Source organism: Amphibalanus amphitrite, unplaced genomic scaffold (assembly GCF_019059575.1).
Source record: "Amphibalanus amphitrite isolate SeventyFive unplaced genomic scaffold, NRLGWU_Aamphi_draft 000243F_arrow, whole genome shotgun sequence".
Taxonomy (NCBI): domain Eukaryota; kingdom Metazoa; phylum Arthropoda; class Thecostraca; order Balanomorpha; family Balanidae; genus Amphibalanus; species Amphibalanus amphitrite.
The window spans coordinates 254,864-268,408 of NW_024881738.1; the positions used below are offsets into that span (position 1 = coordinate 254,864).

Sequence of the window (13,545 nt, forward strand, 5' to 3'; positions counted from 1 at the left end):
CAAATTCAGAATGCTTACAAATTTAGATGCCAAAGAAAAATTTGAATTATATAAGGAATTTGCAGAACGTTTAACTATCTTCTGTCGAAAAAATACGAAGTTTTATAAGTATTTTTGAGATGTTTTGAGGAGAGGTCCGAAATTTACTTCAACGCCAAATATTGCGCTTTTACTACAACAAATGCGCAGGCCGCGCGTTTTTTGTATCTGTCATCCTTGCTCTCATGGGATTGAGTCGCACGGAGTCAATTTGGAGTCAATACTATTTGCGGGAAAGAGTCGACCGGAGTCACCTTGTTAAGTGGTTTATAGCCCAGTCGTGGGTGGACGCATAATTATACCCTGGGACGTATAACCTTTATAGACGATATCGAACACGGTGACTATAAATAATACCAATATCGAAATTCGTTGACATCTCAACTGATTGCCACTGTGGTGTGTTAATAAAAGAAAGCAGTTATGCCTACAAATTCGATCCAGTATTCTGAAAAATACTCAGATGACAGATATGAATACAGGTTGGTACCTATATATTATGCATCTAAAATCCAAATTATCTATGCTATGCTGTTAAAAGTTTCATTGCATGTGTCACTCTTGCGCTCTTGGTCTTGACCATGAGCACGTTCATCTGTTGTTTTTTCCTATTACAGGCATGTGATGCTGCCATCAAACTTGGCCAAGAGTGTTCCAATGACCCACCTGATGACTGAGAGTGAATGGAGGAATCTTGGTGTACAGCAGTCTCCGGGCTGGGTCCACTATATGGTTCATCTTCCTGGTAAGCAATATTTATACCACGGCCCAATACCACAGTCCACAGCACAGCACCAAACCAGCATCTTCCAAACTCCTGCTGAAGTTTGCTCAGTTTTATTTTTAAAAAATCCAAACTTGTCCACCTCAATGGGCAATTAAAAGTGAAGTGGGGGCTAATCAGGAGTATGCAGAACTTGGAATCAAGTTATCGTTTCCACCAGCTGCAGATGATCCCCTCAGGAGTCGGAAGCTTCAATGCACCCATGCCACTCGAACCTGGGCCCTCGCCACTGTTATACTATACTAACGTTCTGCTCCACTGACTGAGCTACAGAAAGTACTGACCATGGGGAATATGACAATATTGTACCCCGACATCCCAGTATTCCATAACAGCCGGCCTTTGCTGCCCCACAGAGCCGCACGTGCTTCTGTTCCGGAGGCCGCTGCCTCAGCCATCAGGAGGACGGTCTGCGGCCCATCAGAGCCAGCCGGTCACCTGCCAGTAAAGTGAGACATCACCCAGCCCGTCACCTGCCAATGACGTGACGTCACTCAGCTGGTCATTATCGGTGTTACGTCACCAGTAGGACGAGACGTCTCTGCTGCGGTACCGTTTCTCCGTCATGGTAGGTTCTGTGTGGCGGTGCTGTGACCAATCTCAGCGGGATAACTGAGACTGTAACACGGGGTGTTTGAACGTTGTAAGACATTGCTCTGTCACCGTGGGTTTAGACTGTCGATGGTTGCTGGCGATGATCAGGCAATGCTGTCAGACTTGGTGTCTGTTGTCGGAGAATGTGTTATTGCTAGGTCCAAGGTCATCAGTGTTTCATCTATCATATTTTCATCTCATAGTTCAAACATTCGGTAAACTAAGCTGTGCGGCCGTGTTCGTCGCTTTTTCCGAAATTCCCATAAGGGGGTGGAAGAAGAGACCCAAGCCATGGGTGGTGGGCTGTAGTAACTAGTAACCGGACAGATAATCCGACTAACGGTGATCCACGCTAATTGCTCTTTTGGCAATTTGTTCTCCAAAGTGTATACCAATTTTCTCGGCTATAATCGACTGCAGGTCCGTTCCGTTCGATATTACGTACTGAAGGGTGTCTCGACTCTCGTGTTCCATTTCACATCTGACTGTCACCTGTTAGGTACTTCCGTGTTTTGCATGAAGGTGTGGTTTGGTTTGGAGCCCTGTCTTATCTGTGCGTAATGCGTATGCCCTGCAATCTGCATGCATTGCAATATAATGTTACCAAAGCAATATTTTTTTTTTTTTGTTGGTGTTGTTGAACTCGCACCGTCTGGTTTTGCTGTTTACATTTTTTCTAGAATTGCTTCAACTTATTTACCAAAGTGTGCCTCTGCCTACAGCTCCTAAGCCTAAAGAAATGAATAAAAAATCGCTCGTATATTGGATAAAATGGATATAACATGCAGGTTATTTTAAGCAGTTTATCCAGTTACATTTCGTCAATTGACGCAGCTTTCATTTGTCTTCTCGCGCTTCCACGCTCGGTTAAATCTGTTCGTTAATTCCCATCGAGAGCCGACAGCTGCTGCAGCTGCTGATAGCGCAGCTGACCAGCCGACAGCTCCGGTACCGCATAGTGCTGTCACTTGTCGCACGCACTGACCGGCAAACTTCAAAATTCAAGCATGGCAGCCATGTCGTCAATTCCTATTGTCGGGGCTCTCTCAAGAAAACAATCACCGATGTCGACCAAGAATAAACAAAACAATTTGTCGTCGACTAACCTCCGATCCCCACCGGTGGACTGCGTCCGCACGACTCGCCCAGACCTTTTGGGCCCCATCGGTGGAACGGCAGACAGTCTGATAATCCGAACCGATCGACGTCTTCTGGATTAGTGAACCGCTAACGAATGAGATACGGATACTAAGTGGATATAACGTCCCGGTTCTGCCCATTACCGGTCGTTTGTCGAAAATTCGCACTAGCGTGTCTACTGTCTTCTACAGCACATAACCCATATTGCATGTGCACCACAGAAGACGGCGTTGCTGGAGTCATGCATAAGAAAACCTGACTTCTGGCTTCGCCCGCGTTTATCTCCGTTTTACTGTATGTCTCGCCACACCGACACAGGACTGCGGCTGAATTCGCCCGTGTATTGGTCCGAACTATCCGGTCCCACCACGGCCGGCCGATATAATAAATAAACTCGGCACACGCACACACAAACTGAAGGACCGTCCCAGTAACGTCTGTCACAGACGCCACCACGGCGGCGCCTGTCCCGCCCCGGCCGCGTCAGATATCGGATATCATATCACACCCGGACTGGCCCGTCCGGGAGCCCACCAGCCGAGGGTGCGACTCCCGAACCGGGCCAGGGTTTACCGTAACCAGTGACTGAATGTCGCCGCCACATAATCCCATCGAGGGCAGCGTTAGTGTTACACATCAGGTATGTTGTCACAAATGTGCGGTCTTCTTTCTCGGACAGCGCATAAACCGAGGGTTTGACTCCGTGAACTGACAGGGTTCACATGAACCATTGACTGTATAGTGAATATTGCCACCACATAACTTGCACCAAGGGCAGCATTACATATCAGGTATGTCTTGTCACAAACGTGCGATCTTCTTTATCCTCGTAGCATGGGTTTATCAGCATTTCGTATCATACCCGCCCGTATGTTCCATTGCAGGGTGACACGTCGATATTCACACAATATCGACAGTTGGTGTTCATAAACAGCTCACTCACTATTCGCCGCGCTGCTCAAAGTGCTGCACGCGTCTCCTGCGCAGCTCCTCCTGTTCCGAGACTGGCTCCGCAGCGACGGCGGCGGCGGCTGGGGCCGGTTTCGGTGCGGCCGGACTGGCGGCAGCAGCGGTCGGTGTCTTTTCGGCGGCAGGGGCGGCGGAGGCGGGTGTCGGGCTCGGCGGGGCAGCCGCCGCCGCGCCGCCTTCTGCTGCTGGGGAGGCGGCGGCGGCGGCGGTGGCGGCTCCCTCGGTGGCGGTACTGGCAGAGGGCGCTCCAGTCGAGGCAGAAGCCGCGGGAGCTGCAGCAGCGGCTGCTGGAGGTGCTGCGGTAGGCGCCACTCTGAAAACAAAATGACGAATGAAACATGAATACAAAAATACAAAAGATCCACACAACACATCCATATATCAACATTCAACAGGTATCTGCCTAGGAAGGAAGCGCTCCAAACACCCGAGCGCACCACTGGACATCAAAACCCATCATCCACAGACCTCTAGAAAACGGCTGCCAGCTCTGTGAGCTGCCACGCTTCCCCACGATGCCCACTCACCCTGCGACGGCGGCGGCGCGGCTGTACTGCTCCATCATGACCACAGCGGCGTCCAGAAGAGTGCGAATGTCCCTCAGAGCACGCACGCGGGCCTCCAGACCGGCCCGCTCCTGGCTCTCCAGCAGACGCAGTTCTTGCTCCGAGAGACCGGACAGGTCGGCCGGCGGAGGCGGCATCGGCGGCATCACTGGCGGCGGAGCGCTAGTCAGCGGGCTGTTGGTAGGTTTAGGGCGTCCCAATCCTGCCACTGAGCCGGTCGGCGGCTAATGTTTACCAAATCACACACTCGAGTTACATAACTCGGCAAGGAGACCGTTACCTACGGGTTCCTTTACGGGTATGAAAGTATCTCAGAAAGTACCCCCACACAATAGTTAAACCACCTGACCAGCAGACTAAGCAGTATTCAGCGACAGCAAACACTCAGAGTTAGCGAGCATCAGTGTGGTGCCGCGCAGCCCACCGGCACATTATTTAGTTGCGGCGTCTCCGCCCAAGTGCGCTATTGTTTTGTCGCGTGTGCGCAAATACTGTTTCCTTTTCAAGTACCTTCTGATCTCGTTTTTAGTATTATATTTAAATCGTATTATCTTCGCTATTGTCTTAAGATTATATAATGTTACTTGCGTTCTAAAATAAGTTTATTGTGCTTTAATTGGCGTAATTATTTCGTTGTTTTCTGTAAGCCCGTTTCTATCTTTTATCTAAAATAGTTTGTGTTTCTGGCACTGTCGCTTCCGCTCCGTTGTTATTCCGGCTCTCGTTACACAGTTGTTTCACATCTCGATATATCTACGCTAAATATAGCTTTTCTACAGTGCACAGTGGCGTCTGACAGGCTGAGTATTCGCGCGAGCTTTCCTCACGTTTTTCCTTAATTTTTACCGCTGATCTCTCGTTATCTCGCTTACCTAAACATTGTCTTTCGTCCCACGTGTCATTTTGGCAGAACAATCATTTTCCTTCCAATCACAGAGCACGTAGCCTTTACCTGACCACTTCATCAGCTTAGTCAGACACTCACTCATGAACTGGGCGAAGGGGAATGCCGGTAGATGTCCGAACGGTGGCGGCGGTGGCGGCTGTGGTGACCCGGCAGCGGCGGCGCCTCCGGCTGGTGAGACGATCAAGTCAACATAAGTACCATCACACGGCAGCGTTCATGTCACAAGGTCAGATGGACCGTAACACTCCACATTAGCCTCCGGCCGCACCACGACTGTTCACTGTTAGCTGAGACTGGGCCAGCTCAGACACCATAAAACTACAAGTAGATACTATAATACACGAAGGCAGTTATTTCAATCGTCGGTCAACCACCGGGAGACCGGTAACATCCCGGTCTCTATCCCACGTCTGTATCGATCTCAGTAACCCTCCATCCGGGACCGGGCAGTGGCCCACTCAGATCATATGGCACTGAACCCGACTACCCAGCAGTAGCGCCGCATCCCATGTAATGACACCGATCGGCCACTCCAATCAGACAAACTACACAGTCGATCACGATCTGGACGGTCTAAATGAGACGAGATCCTAGTCGATCTCTGATATCTCGGCCGGCCCCGATAAGGCCATTACGGGCGGTGCTGACTCGTGAACTCTTACCTGCCGGCTGACCGGCGGCGGCGGCGGCGGGCGGGGGCGGGGGCGGCATGCCCGCTCCAGCGGGCGGCACCACGCCGGGCGGCGGGAACGGCCAGAGGAACGGCGGAGCGCCGGCTACAGGGGAAAACAGCACGGTCAGCGATACACCGACAGGCGACCACTGACAGATACAGGATAATACAGCAGTCACGACGTTCGGTACAACACACTGGGCTCAAGCAACAAGAAAAACGGCTCAGGCAGTTGTTAAGTCAAGCGGCAGTGTAGCGCTATTCGACGACTAATGAAATCAACTAAAGCAATTCCTATTCGAGATTTACTATTTCTAGCACAAAATCAACGACCTTCGACTCTTCGATTCTAACAAAGGTGAACCGAAGTTTGCCATTTGAATCATAAAATGTTTCATCTAAGCGTTTCCCGTCTCCGCGTCGTCCCGCTACTGACCGTTCTGTGGCGGCTGTCCTGGCGCGGGCGGCGGCTGGGGCTGCGGCTGCGGGGGTGGGGGCGGCGGGGCGGCCGGCGCCGGAGCGCGCAGTATGTCCATACGACACGTGGGGCACGTCTGCTGGCGCTGGAACCACGAGCGTAGACACAGCGCGTGGAACACGTGGTTACAGGGTAGCTTCTTGGCGCCGGCGGCTGCGGACAGAGACGGGGGTCAGTGAACAGACACAGAGACAGAGATCGGACTCAGACGGAGGCAGCCAGAGAAGGCGGGAAGTGAACAGAGAATTATTGGACAAGGCCCTAAAAACAGTTGGGTTTGTACGATTAGGGGACGGAAAGGCACTGGGAGAAGGACAAGTGTGACATTGGGAGGCTATGGGTGCAGCGATATCTCGCTCATGATTCATCTCACAGGAACGAATAAAACATATGGGCTCGCCTGGGCGGCCCCTAAACAGCGTTAACAACAATAACTAGACACACACAATAAACCTGACGACAAATTCAGTCACATAATTCCAACCTCACACAAACACGCTCAGATTACACAATTACAATCGTTCACTCCCACACGACACGTCACAAGTCAGCCGGGGCCGCCCGCCGCCGCACACTCTCTCAGCAGTAACCTATAGCCTGCTGCAGCTCAGCAGCCAGCACTGAGCAGCAGAGGCCGGTCAGGGGCGGCGGTAGCACCCGTGACCGGAGGCAGTACCGGGGCCCCACCGACGTCACCAGTGCGGTCAGCAGGCCACCCGCCAGTGGAGCCGTCGATACATACGCAGCGCAGAGGCGGCGCCAGGGTGTCTCACAGGGGCGGCTTGCGACGGTAGACCAACCTGACCCGACCCCTGATAACGCCTATGACCAACACTGCTCCACGCCCCGACCTCCCTTATTCCCAACCTGACGACGCCCCTTCGATTTTGCACACGAGGCAGCACACCGGTTCGGAGTTCATGAAAGGTGACACGCCTCTCAAATGTCACTTCGGCCATGGCGGGGGGGGGGGGGGGGGTAGCAGACGGCCAGCATTCTAAGCAGCGATTTGCAGCGACTATGCGCTACCTCACGGTGCGGTAGGCCTAAGGTAGGCATTAGGTAACGTTTAGTTACGGCACAGTCAACCCCATCACCAGAGCAACCGATCGACACTGCACAGCACCGCACGCGGTCCGGGTGTTACGAAATCGACACCGGGTCAAAACACTGCCAATCACGTGAGTCATACGGAGTCCCGCTTCAGCGGTACCGTAGCCGTAGGAGTAAAAACAACTTAGCAGTCTGATAACCAACAACTCTGATGAAAATTTAAGGTTCACAGTAATAGACCCACCAAGGGGCTGAGCCGCCAAGTCATTATAAAAAAGACATTGAGGTTACTAGTAGCTTATAGCACTGCTAAGCTGAATGACGATACTTGGATCAAAGACCCTGGACAATATCCATCATTGCAGATCCGGAGAATCAGTGACGCAGGATCGACATCATCAATGTCAAGTCAATAATCAATGAGCTAATCAGCGGGAGATAGTGATTGGATACGTCACTTTACCAAAGATAGCAGCCTACCGTAGTCCAGTGTCACAGCCTACTGTTCACCACCACAACTCGACAGTCACCGTGAATGATTGAGAATCAGTTACCGACCTTCATCTCCTGTTACATCCACAGGCAATCGAGGAAACAGTCCCATCACGGGCCCACAGTGACATCCTTAGGCCATTGCATGCGAAATATTCGACCAACTTTCAGAACACGTCCAGCGACCCTCACCACAACCACCACCCGCTACATCCCTCCCCGCTCCCCCCGCCTGTACCGTCGTACCTCTCAGTGTCACCGCCCTCCCGCCTGTACCGTCGTACCTCTCAGTGTCACCGCCCTCCCGCCTGCGCCGTCGTACCTCTCAGTGTCACCGCCCTCCCGCCTGTACCGTCGTACCTCTCAGTGTCACTACTCTCCCGCCTGCGCCGTCGTACCTCTCAGTGTCACCGCTCCCCCGCCTGCGCCGTCGTACCTCTCAGTGCCACCGCCCTCCCGCCTGTACCGTCGTACCTCTCAGCGTCACCGCTCTCCCGCCTGTACCGTCGTACCTCTCCGTGTCACTACTCTCCCGCCTGTGCCGTCGTACCTCTCAGTGCTACCGCTCTCACGTCTGTACCGTCGTACCTCTCAGTGTCCCCGCTCTCCCGCCTGTACCGTCGTACCTCTCAATGTCACCACTCACACCGCCGCGTTCACCGCACGACTGGGCGCGCACTCATCTCTCACCGCTCCACTGTCCCCGACCTACGACCCGGCCACCCCGATAACACGGTCGGTCGGCGGGCCCGCCAAGCACACAGCGCGATAGGCACGGTGGGTGTGATACCACAGCCGGGCACCAGGGTACGGCACGTCACGGTAACTCACGAATGTTACGGTACAAACAGAGCACAGTCACAGTGCACACCAGCTTAACTGGTAAGGAGAACCCTCGTCAGCGCTGAGCCCTGTTCAGTGTAACGATACCAGCTGTGGCCACGAGCGCTGTAAGTCGTCTATTTTTATGACAACCCGGCATGCCGCCATTAAACTTGTATAAATCCGATGAAAATGTCATGTCAAAAAAGGGCTAGCCTGCCCAGTACAGTGAAGGCCGACCATTTGAACGAATCTAACCATATCTAGCCCGTGACGTGTGGCCTGTATGCGACACAAATCCATCACGGCCACCACCATCCCAGCCGTCCGTCGGACCCACCTGCGGTCATCTCCTCTCGGCAGATGATACAGACGCTGTCGGTGTTCTGCAACTCCTCCTCCGTCACGTTCGGGTACAGCGTGTTCATATTGTGGATGGCCCGCCGGGACAAAATGACGTCACTTAACGCCTTCTTAAACGACCTGGCGGAGACAGGACAGTCAGATGGAGGCCCGTGGGTGGGAGAAAAAAAAAAGAGCAAGACGAGCGAGGTGTTATAACGTGCCTAGATTGCGATTCTAATAAGAATTTCGGATGGAAAACAGCGGCTTCGGATAACAAACTTGGGAAACACCATGAACATCGCAAGTAAACAATGCATCCATCGTTCACGCTCAAGTCCATTTATCGCTTGCATCTGTAAAGTATGATTGCTGTCTTTACTTACGAATCTACTCCGCAAATCAACTGAAGCTGTTTGTGCAATCTCACCTGAGAGCCAGATACATGGGTCGGATGGCGAACAGCGGCAGTGTGTGGATCTTGACCATGATGAGCGTGAACACCATGTACAGGATCACCTTCACAAAGCCTGAGACACAGGAGACACAGCCAGCGGATCGGTCAGAGTATGCTCACTCGACTCAGTTCTTACACCGATAATCACGATAAATGTACGGTATCGACAGCTAGCATGCTGCCACTGCCCAGTAATGGAAGCCATCAATAGGAAGCTCCAACTCTCCCTCTACCATATCTGGTCGTCACTAAAACGAGCAGCTACCCTCTCCTCTCCCACTCTCGCTCACCTATGAGCAGCTCTGTGTGCAGCAGGTGGACGGCCTTGTTCTCCCAGGGCGCCTCCCGCTGCAGGTCCACCGTATGCAGCACGTACTTCACCAGCACGTACGCCACTGCTGTCAGAAGGATGGCGTACTCGAACCCAAACACCAGCTGAACGGACGCACCGCGCGTCACCGTCGAGTGGTACGCGTACGCGATGAACGCCACGTCCAGCAGAGAGAGGAGCACCAGCAGCGCTGCAGTGCACCGAGGGGGGGGGGGGGGGGGGGGTCAGGTCAGGGGTGACGGGAGGTGAAGATGCCGGAAGGAGGAAAAGATGAAAGCGGTTGCAGTTACATTCCACCACACACATCACAGATGGTACCTGTAAGCAACCGAATCAAAATCTAGCACACTAACGAAAAAATCATATTAACCTAGACGCATATTCAAGGCCGACGTTTTCTTTTACCCAGTATCTATAAGTCAATCAAATTCAGTGGCCTTTGGCAGCTCTGAATACTTACAGATGATTCGTATGTGGAAGACCCAGGTGATAACTGGACTCCGCTCCATCTGCGTCACAGAAACGGAGCGCGTTCAGCTGATAGCACTTCGAGATATAATTGAGCATCGCAGTTACAAGTCAGCTGGTGGACAGTGCTGCCGGTTGTTAAATCGGTGCTTTTATTTTGGCGGAATATATCTACATTTCGGTGGCCGAGTTGCTCATTCCAAAAGAAGAACAAATCCGAGCTGTCATCTAAGTTTGTAAATCATATAAAAATTACAATCTTCGCTGATGACTTTCGGTGAATGAACAAATGGAACTGACTCTCGATCACAATGAGTTGCGATCAATAAAACGAAATTCCCTCCGGTTTGCATCACCCACTTACATAATCGACGCGGTCCTCTGCCAGCCAGTGGAACGACTTGAGGAACAGCAGCAGCGTGAAGAGCGCCACAAACTTGGGACTGAGGTCGTCTCTGAACATGGTGAACGCCAGACACGTCTCCGTCACCGCGTACCACGAGCGCTCCATCAGGTGCTGGAGGAGGGGGAAGAGTCAAATGTCGGAACACAAATCCTGCCAAATATGAGTCTACAGTTGAATGAATTGCATTGAATGAGCATCATTGTTGGTATGCGTGCATGTGTGCATAGCAGATGTGAGACAGGCATCAAGGCCAGAATTATTCATTTTGATCCAATGTGAACTAGATTGAATACCCACTTCCAAGACTCATGCATGTTCAATGTTCCTTTGAGAGCAAATAAGAAAATAAGATGATTTACCAGCACAAAAAAATAGTTCAATTACCTCAAATTCTGCTGCTCGTAGCTGACCAAAGAATATCTTCCTCACCAGCTTTCCAAATAAAATGACAAGCACAAATGCCTGAACATATATAACCTGAAAGAAGAACAGTAGCAATGAAAAACATGGGCATGAGCAGCGACCAATCAGCAGTTAGCTTACATGAGTGGGAAGTGAATAATAAATTGTTGTTAATTAAAAAAATGAACAATAAAAATAACTGAATGCCTGCTTAGTTATTTGTAATATCCATTGAGATCAAAAGCAATCATAAGAGAGCATAGAGCTGCTGCAAGCCATAACATGGTTCATTTCATAAGCTAACCCAAACATACTGAATGAAGTGTCACTATGCAATATCAATATCCAGTCAGAGGACACTATTCACCCTGGGCTACTTACTGCCAGGCTGGCATTGGACTTGGTGAGGTACACCACTGATGGGTAGAACTGTTTCTTCTGGTAGAAGGCATTGCCAACCACAGCTGCAGTGAGCAGCACACTCAGGGAGGCTATCAGGGAGGCATTCATGGTTGCTGCTGTTGCTGCTTGCCTGGAGCTCCTGTTAAGTGAAAAGGGGAATTGTAAGATGACTTAAGCAGTGGAAGGTGCCAATGCATCTCACACAATTATTTTTATGCCCCTAAGCGAAGGGAAATATTCACTAAGACCATAATATTAGCTAGTATCTATTGCATGCAAGGATAAAAATCTAAGCTATTGATAAAATCATTAGCTACAATTCTATCCCATTGTGGCATTTTCAGATTTACAGAGCTCATCTCATCATGGACTGGACTTGTAATTTTTAAGCTGTAATTTTTAATATAATATAATTTTTATTGTGAGGCCAATTCTTATCAGCACAATGCTAGTTATGTTTTGAATGAAAGCTACCTACGAGTACTAGCACTTCTCTCAATATCCCTTTGGTGAACAGTGCATGCCTACATGCTCAGCTGTTCACCAAAGAGACTAAGAAAATTAAGGACAATGCAAAAATTAAATGACTACAAAACAAAATAATAGAAGACAATGCAAAGCTAGCCGTTGAAAAAGATGACGGAACAGCCCTTATGATGGTACAAGTACATCCTGAAGCATTTTAACATGTGGCAGCTATGACACGTTGATATGTACAGCAGGTGTTTATATTTTGTGAGGAATAAACATCCAAAGATAACAACCGCAGTGAGTAAAAATACGTACCAGGCAAAGAAGCTGTAATGAAAACTGAACTCACCTCAGCTCAATCTAATTTGAGTCAAGATGTCTGTAAGACTCAACTTCCACTGAGCTTATGGGGGATTCAAGCACATTTCAATTTCAAGAGCATTTTTATCGGGTATGTTTCATCTTGAAGACGTAAATCAAATCTGATAATTGTTGAATTTAGAAACACGTTCCTGCGGGCAGGTCTGGTCAAAGTTCACTTGCGTGTCACAGTTGCATTGGAAACCAGCGAGAATTCACAACCGATAAGGAAAACAACAAGCCAGATGAATTTTATAAATTTCTGTCAACAAGTTCCCATTCTCTCACTTGTTTAACCTAATAAATGATGCTGACATATGTGTCGCACTCCACAACAGAAAACATTTGCGACAAAACATGACGCAAATAGGTAACAGTACTGTTCAATGTCTCATTACCGTCCTCAGTTGCCTAGCAACTGCTCAATAAAACTAGGTATCATTCATTCGGAGAGCAAGTTGCCTAGCAACAGCTTACTAATAACAACGTTTATTTTCTTTTCGAACAATGACGTGCCTGTTTATGAGTCGTCCGAGTCGTCCAGCTACCGCTCTGACATCTATAAACAAAAGAAGTAACTATGACTTTTTATACGCTCAAGAGAGGGTTACATGTTTTGTAGCTATTTAGTGTAAGGCACAGGGGAGCAATGCCGCTTCAACCCTATTGGCCGTAGTGTCTAACGGTGGCGGCCATATTGCGCAGACCAGAAACCGGCTGCCGCCTGTGTTGAGGAATAGGGAATTCGGGACCTCGATTTACGTTTGCGGCCGCCGTATCCGTTACGTTCAAGTTACGTAGATACGGAACCCGGCATCTTACGCAGAATTGAGTGGGGAACACGATCGTATCTTCAGAATTCCTCAAATTCACTCGCCTGACCTACATTTGCCCCGGCCGAGGGGGTTGATTGAACCCACCTCGCTAATGCACCGCTAATTAAACTAGAATTAAGCGGTAAAGTGGTCGTATGCGGCAAAGTATAATGCAGAGTGAATGGTAGGAACCCGCTGTAAGGGTCTCAGGTCAACCGGTGACCTCTGAGGTCAGGTCAAGTGATCTAAGGCACGGGTTCGGTTTTTGGTAAATAGCTTCGCCAAAAATGGTCGTAGAGCCGCGATTTTGGCATCATCGTGTTCAGCTAGCTCAGGCGCATCGAGTGATATACTTTTTGTTCGGGTCAGGTCAACTTAGGGTGTTGACCTCAGGTCAAGGTCAGGTCAGCACCCCCAGGTCACGAAGTTGGTCGAAAGAGGTCATGTCGCATATCATTCGATTCGGCAGGTCTTCCTGAGTCCATTGGTGGCTTTCCCGACTCGCTAGCTCAATTTGATCGGGAGTTATTGAAGAAAAATTGTGACCCTTGTGACGTCACAGATGACGTCACGC

General features: G+C 50.2%; 1 protein-coding gene and 1 long non-coding RNA gene across 5 annotated transcripts; one reads left to right on the forward strand and one right to left on the reverse strand.

Annotated features, from left to right (window-relative positions):
* The first annotated feature begins 190 nt into the window (after positions 1-190).
* On the forward strand, positions 191-2,031 carry LOC122386198. Its single transcript, XR_006257348.1, has 3 exons — positions 191-521; positions 657-784; positions 1,180-2,031. It is a non-coding gene; the product is annotated as an uncharacterized LOC122386198 (long non-coding RNA).
* Positions 2,032-2,884: 853 nt separating this feature from the next.
* LOC122386197 (E3 ubiquitin-protein ligase synoviolin-like) lies at positions 2,885-12,518 on the reverse strand. 4 transcript variants are annotated; one of them, XM_043375153.1, is made up of 14 exons: positions 12,445-12,518; positions 12,146-12,320; positions 11,305-11,464; positions 10,906-10,998; positions 10,480-10,632; positions 10,108-10,156; positions 9,607-9,837; positions 9,290-9,389; positions 8,858-9,000; positions 6,109-6,303; positions 5,662-5,775; positions 5,078-5,167; positions 4,054-4,240; positions 2,885-3,839 (listed from the first exon to the last, which is right to left on the reverse strand). In XM_043375153.1, the coding sequence occupies exons 3-14, from the start codon at positions 11,431-11,433 to the stop codon at positions 3,500-3,502; spliced, it is 1,824 nt and encodes a 607-aa protein (XP_043231088.1). In that variant the 5' UTR covers positions 11,434-11,464; positions 12,146-12,320; positions 12,445-12,518; the 3' UTR covers positions 2,885-3,499. The 4 variants fall into 4 exon arrangements, with proteins under 4 accessions (XP_043231088.1, XP_043231086.1, XP_043231089.1 ...); XM_043375151.1 differs by having other exon boundaries at positions 12,146-12,308; positions 12,454-12,508; XM_043375154.1 differs by having other exon boundaries at positions 12,146-12,308; positions 12,472-12,503.
* Between the last annotated feature and the right edge of the window lie 1,027 nt (positions 12,519-13,545).

Excerpts from the sequence above, each read along its gene's own strand:
- LOC122386197 (XM_043375153.1), bottom strand. The coding sequence starts at position 11,433 with ATGAATGCCTCCCTGATAGCCTCCCTGAGTGTGCTGCTCACTGCAGCT. Across the intron at positions 5,776-6,108 it reads AGGACAGCCGCCACAGAACG|CCGGCGCTCCGCCGTTCCTC; the intron begins GTCAGTAGCGGG and ends TTTCCCCTGTAG. Across the intron at positions 5,168-5,661 it reads CGCCGCCGGTCAGCCGGCAG|CCGGAGGCGCCGCCGCTGCC; the intron begins GTAAGAGTTCAC and ends TCGTCTCACCAG.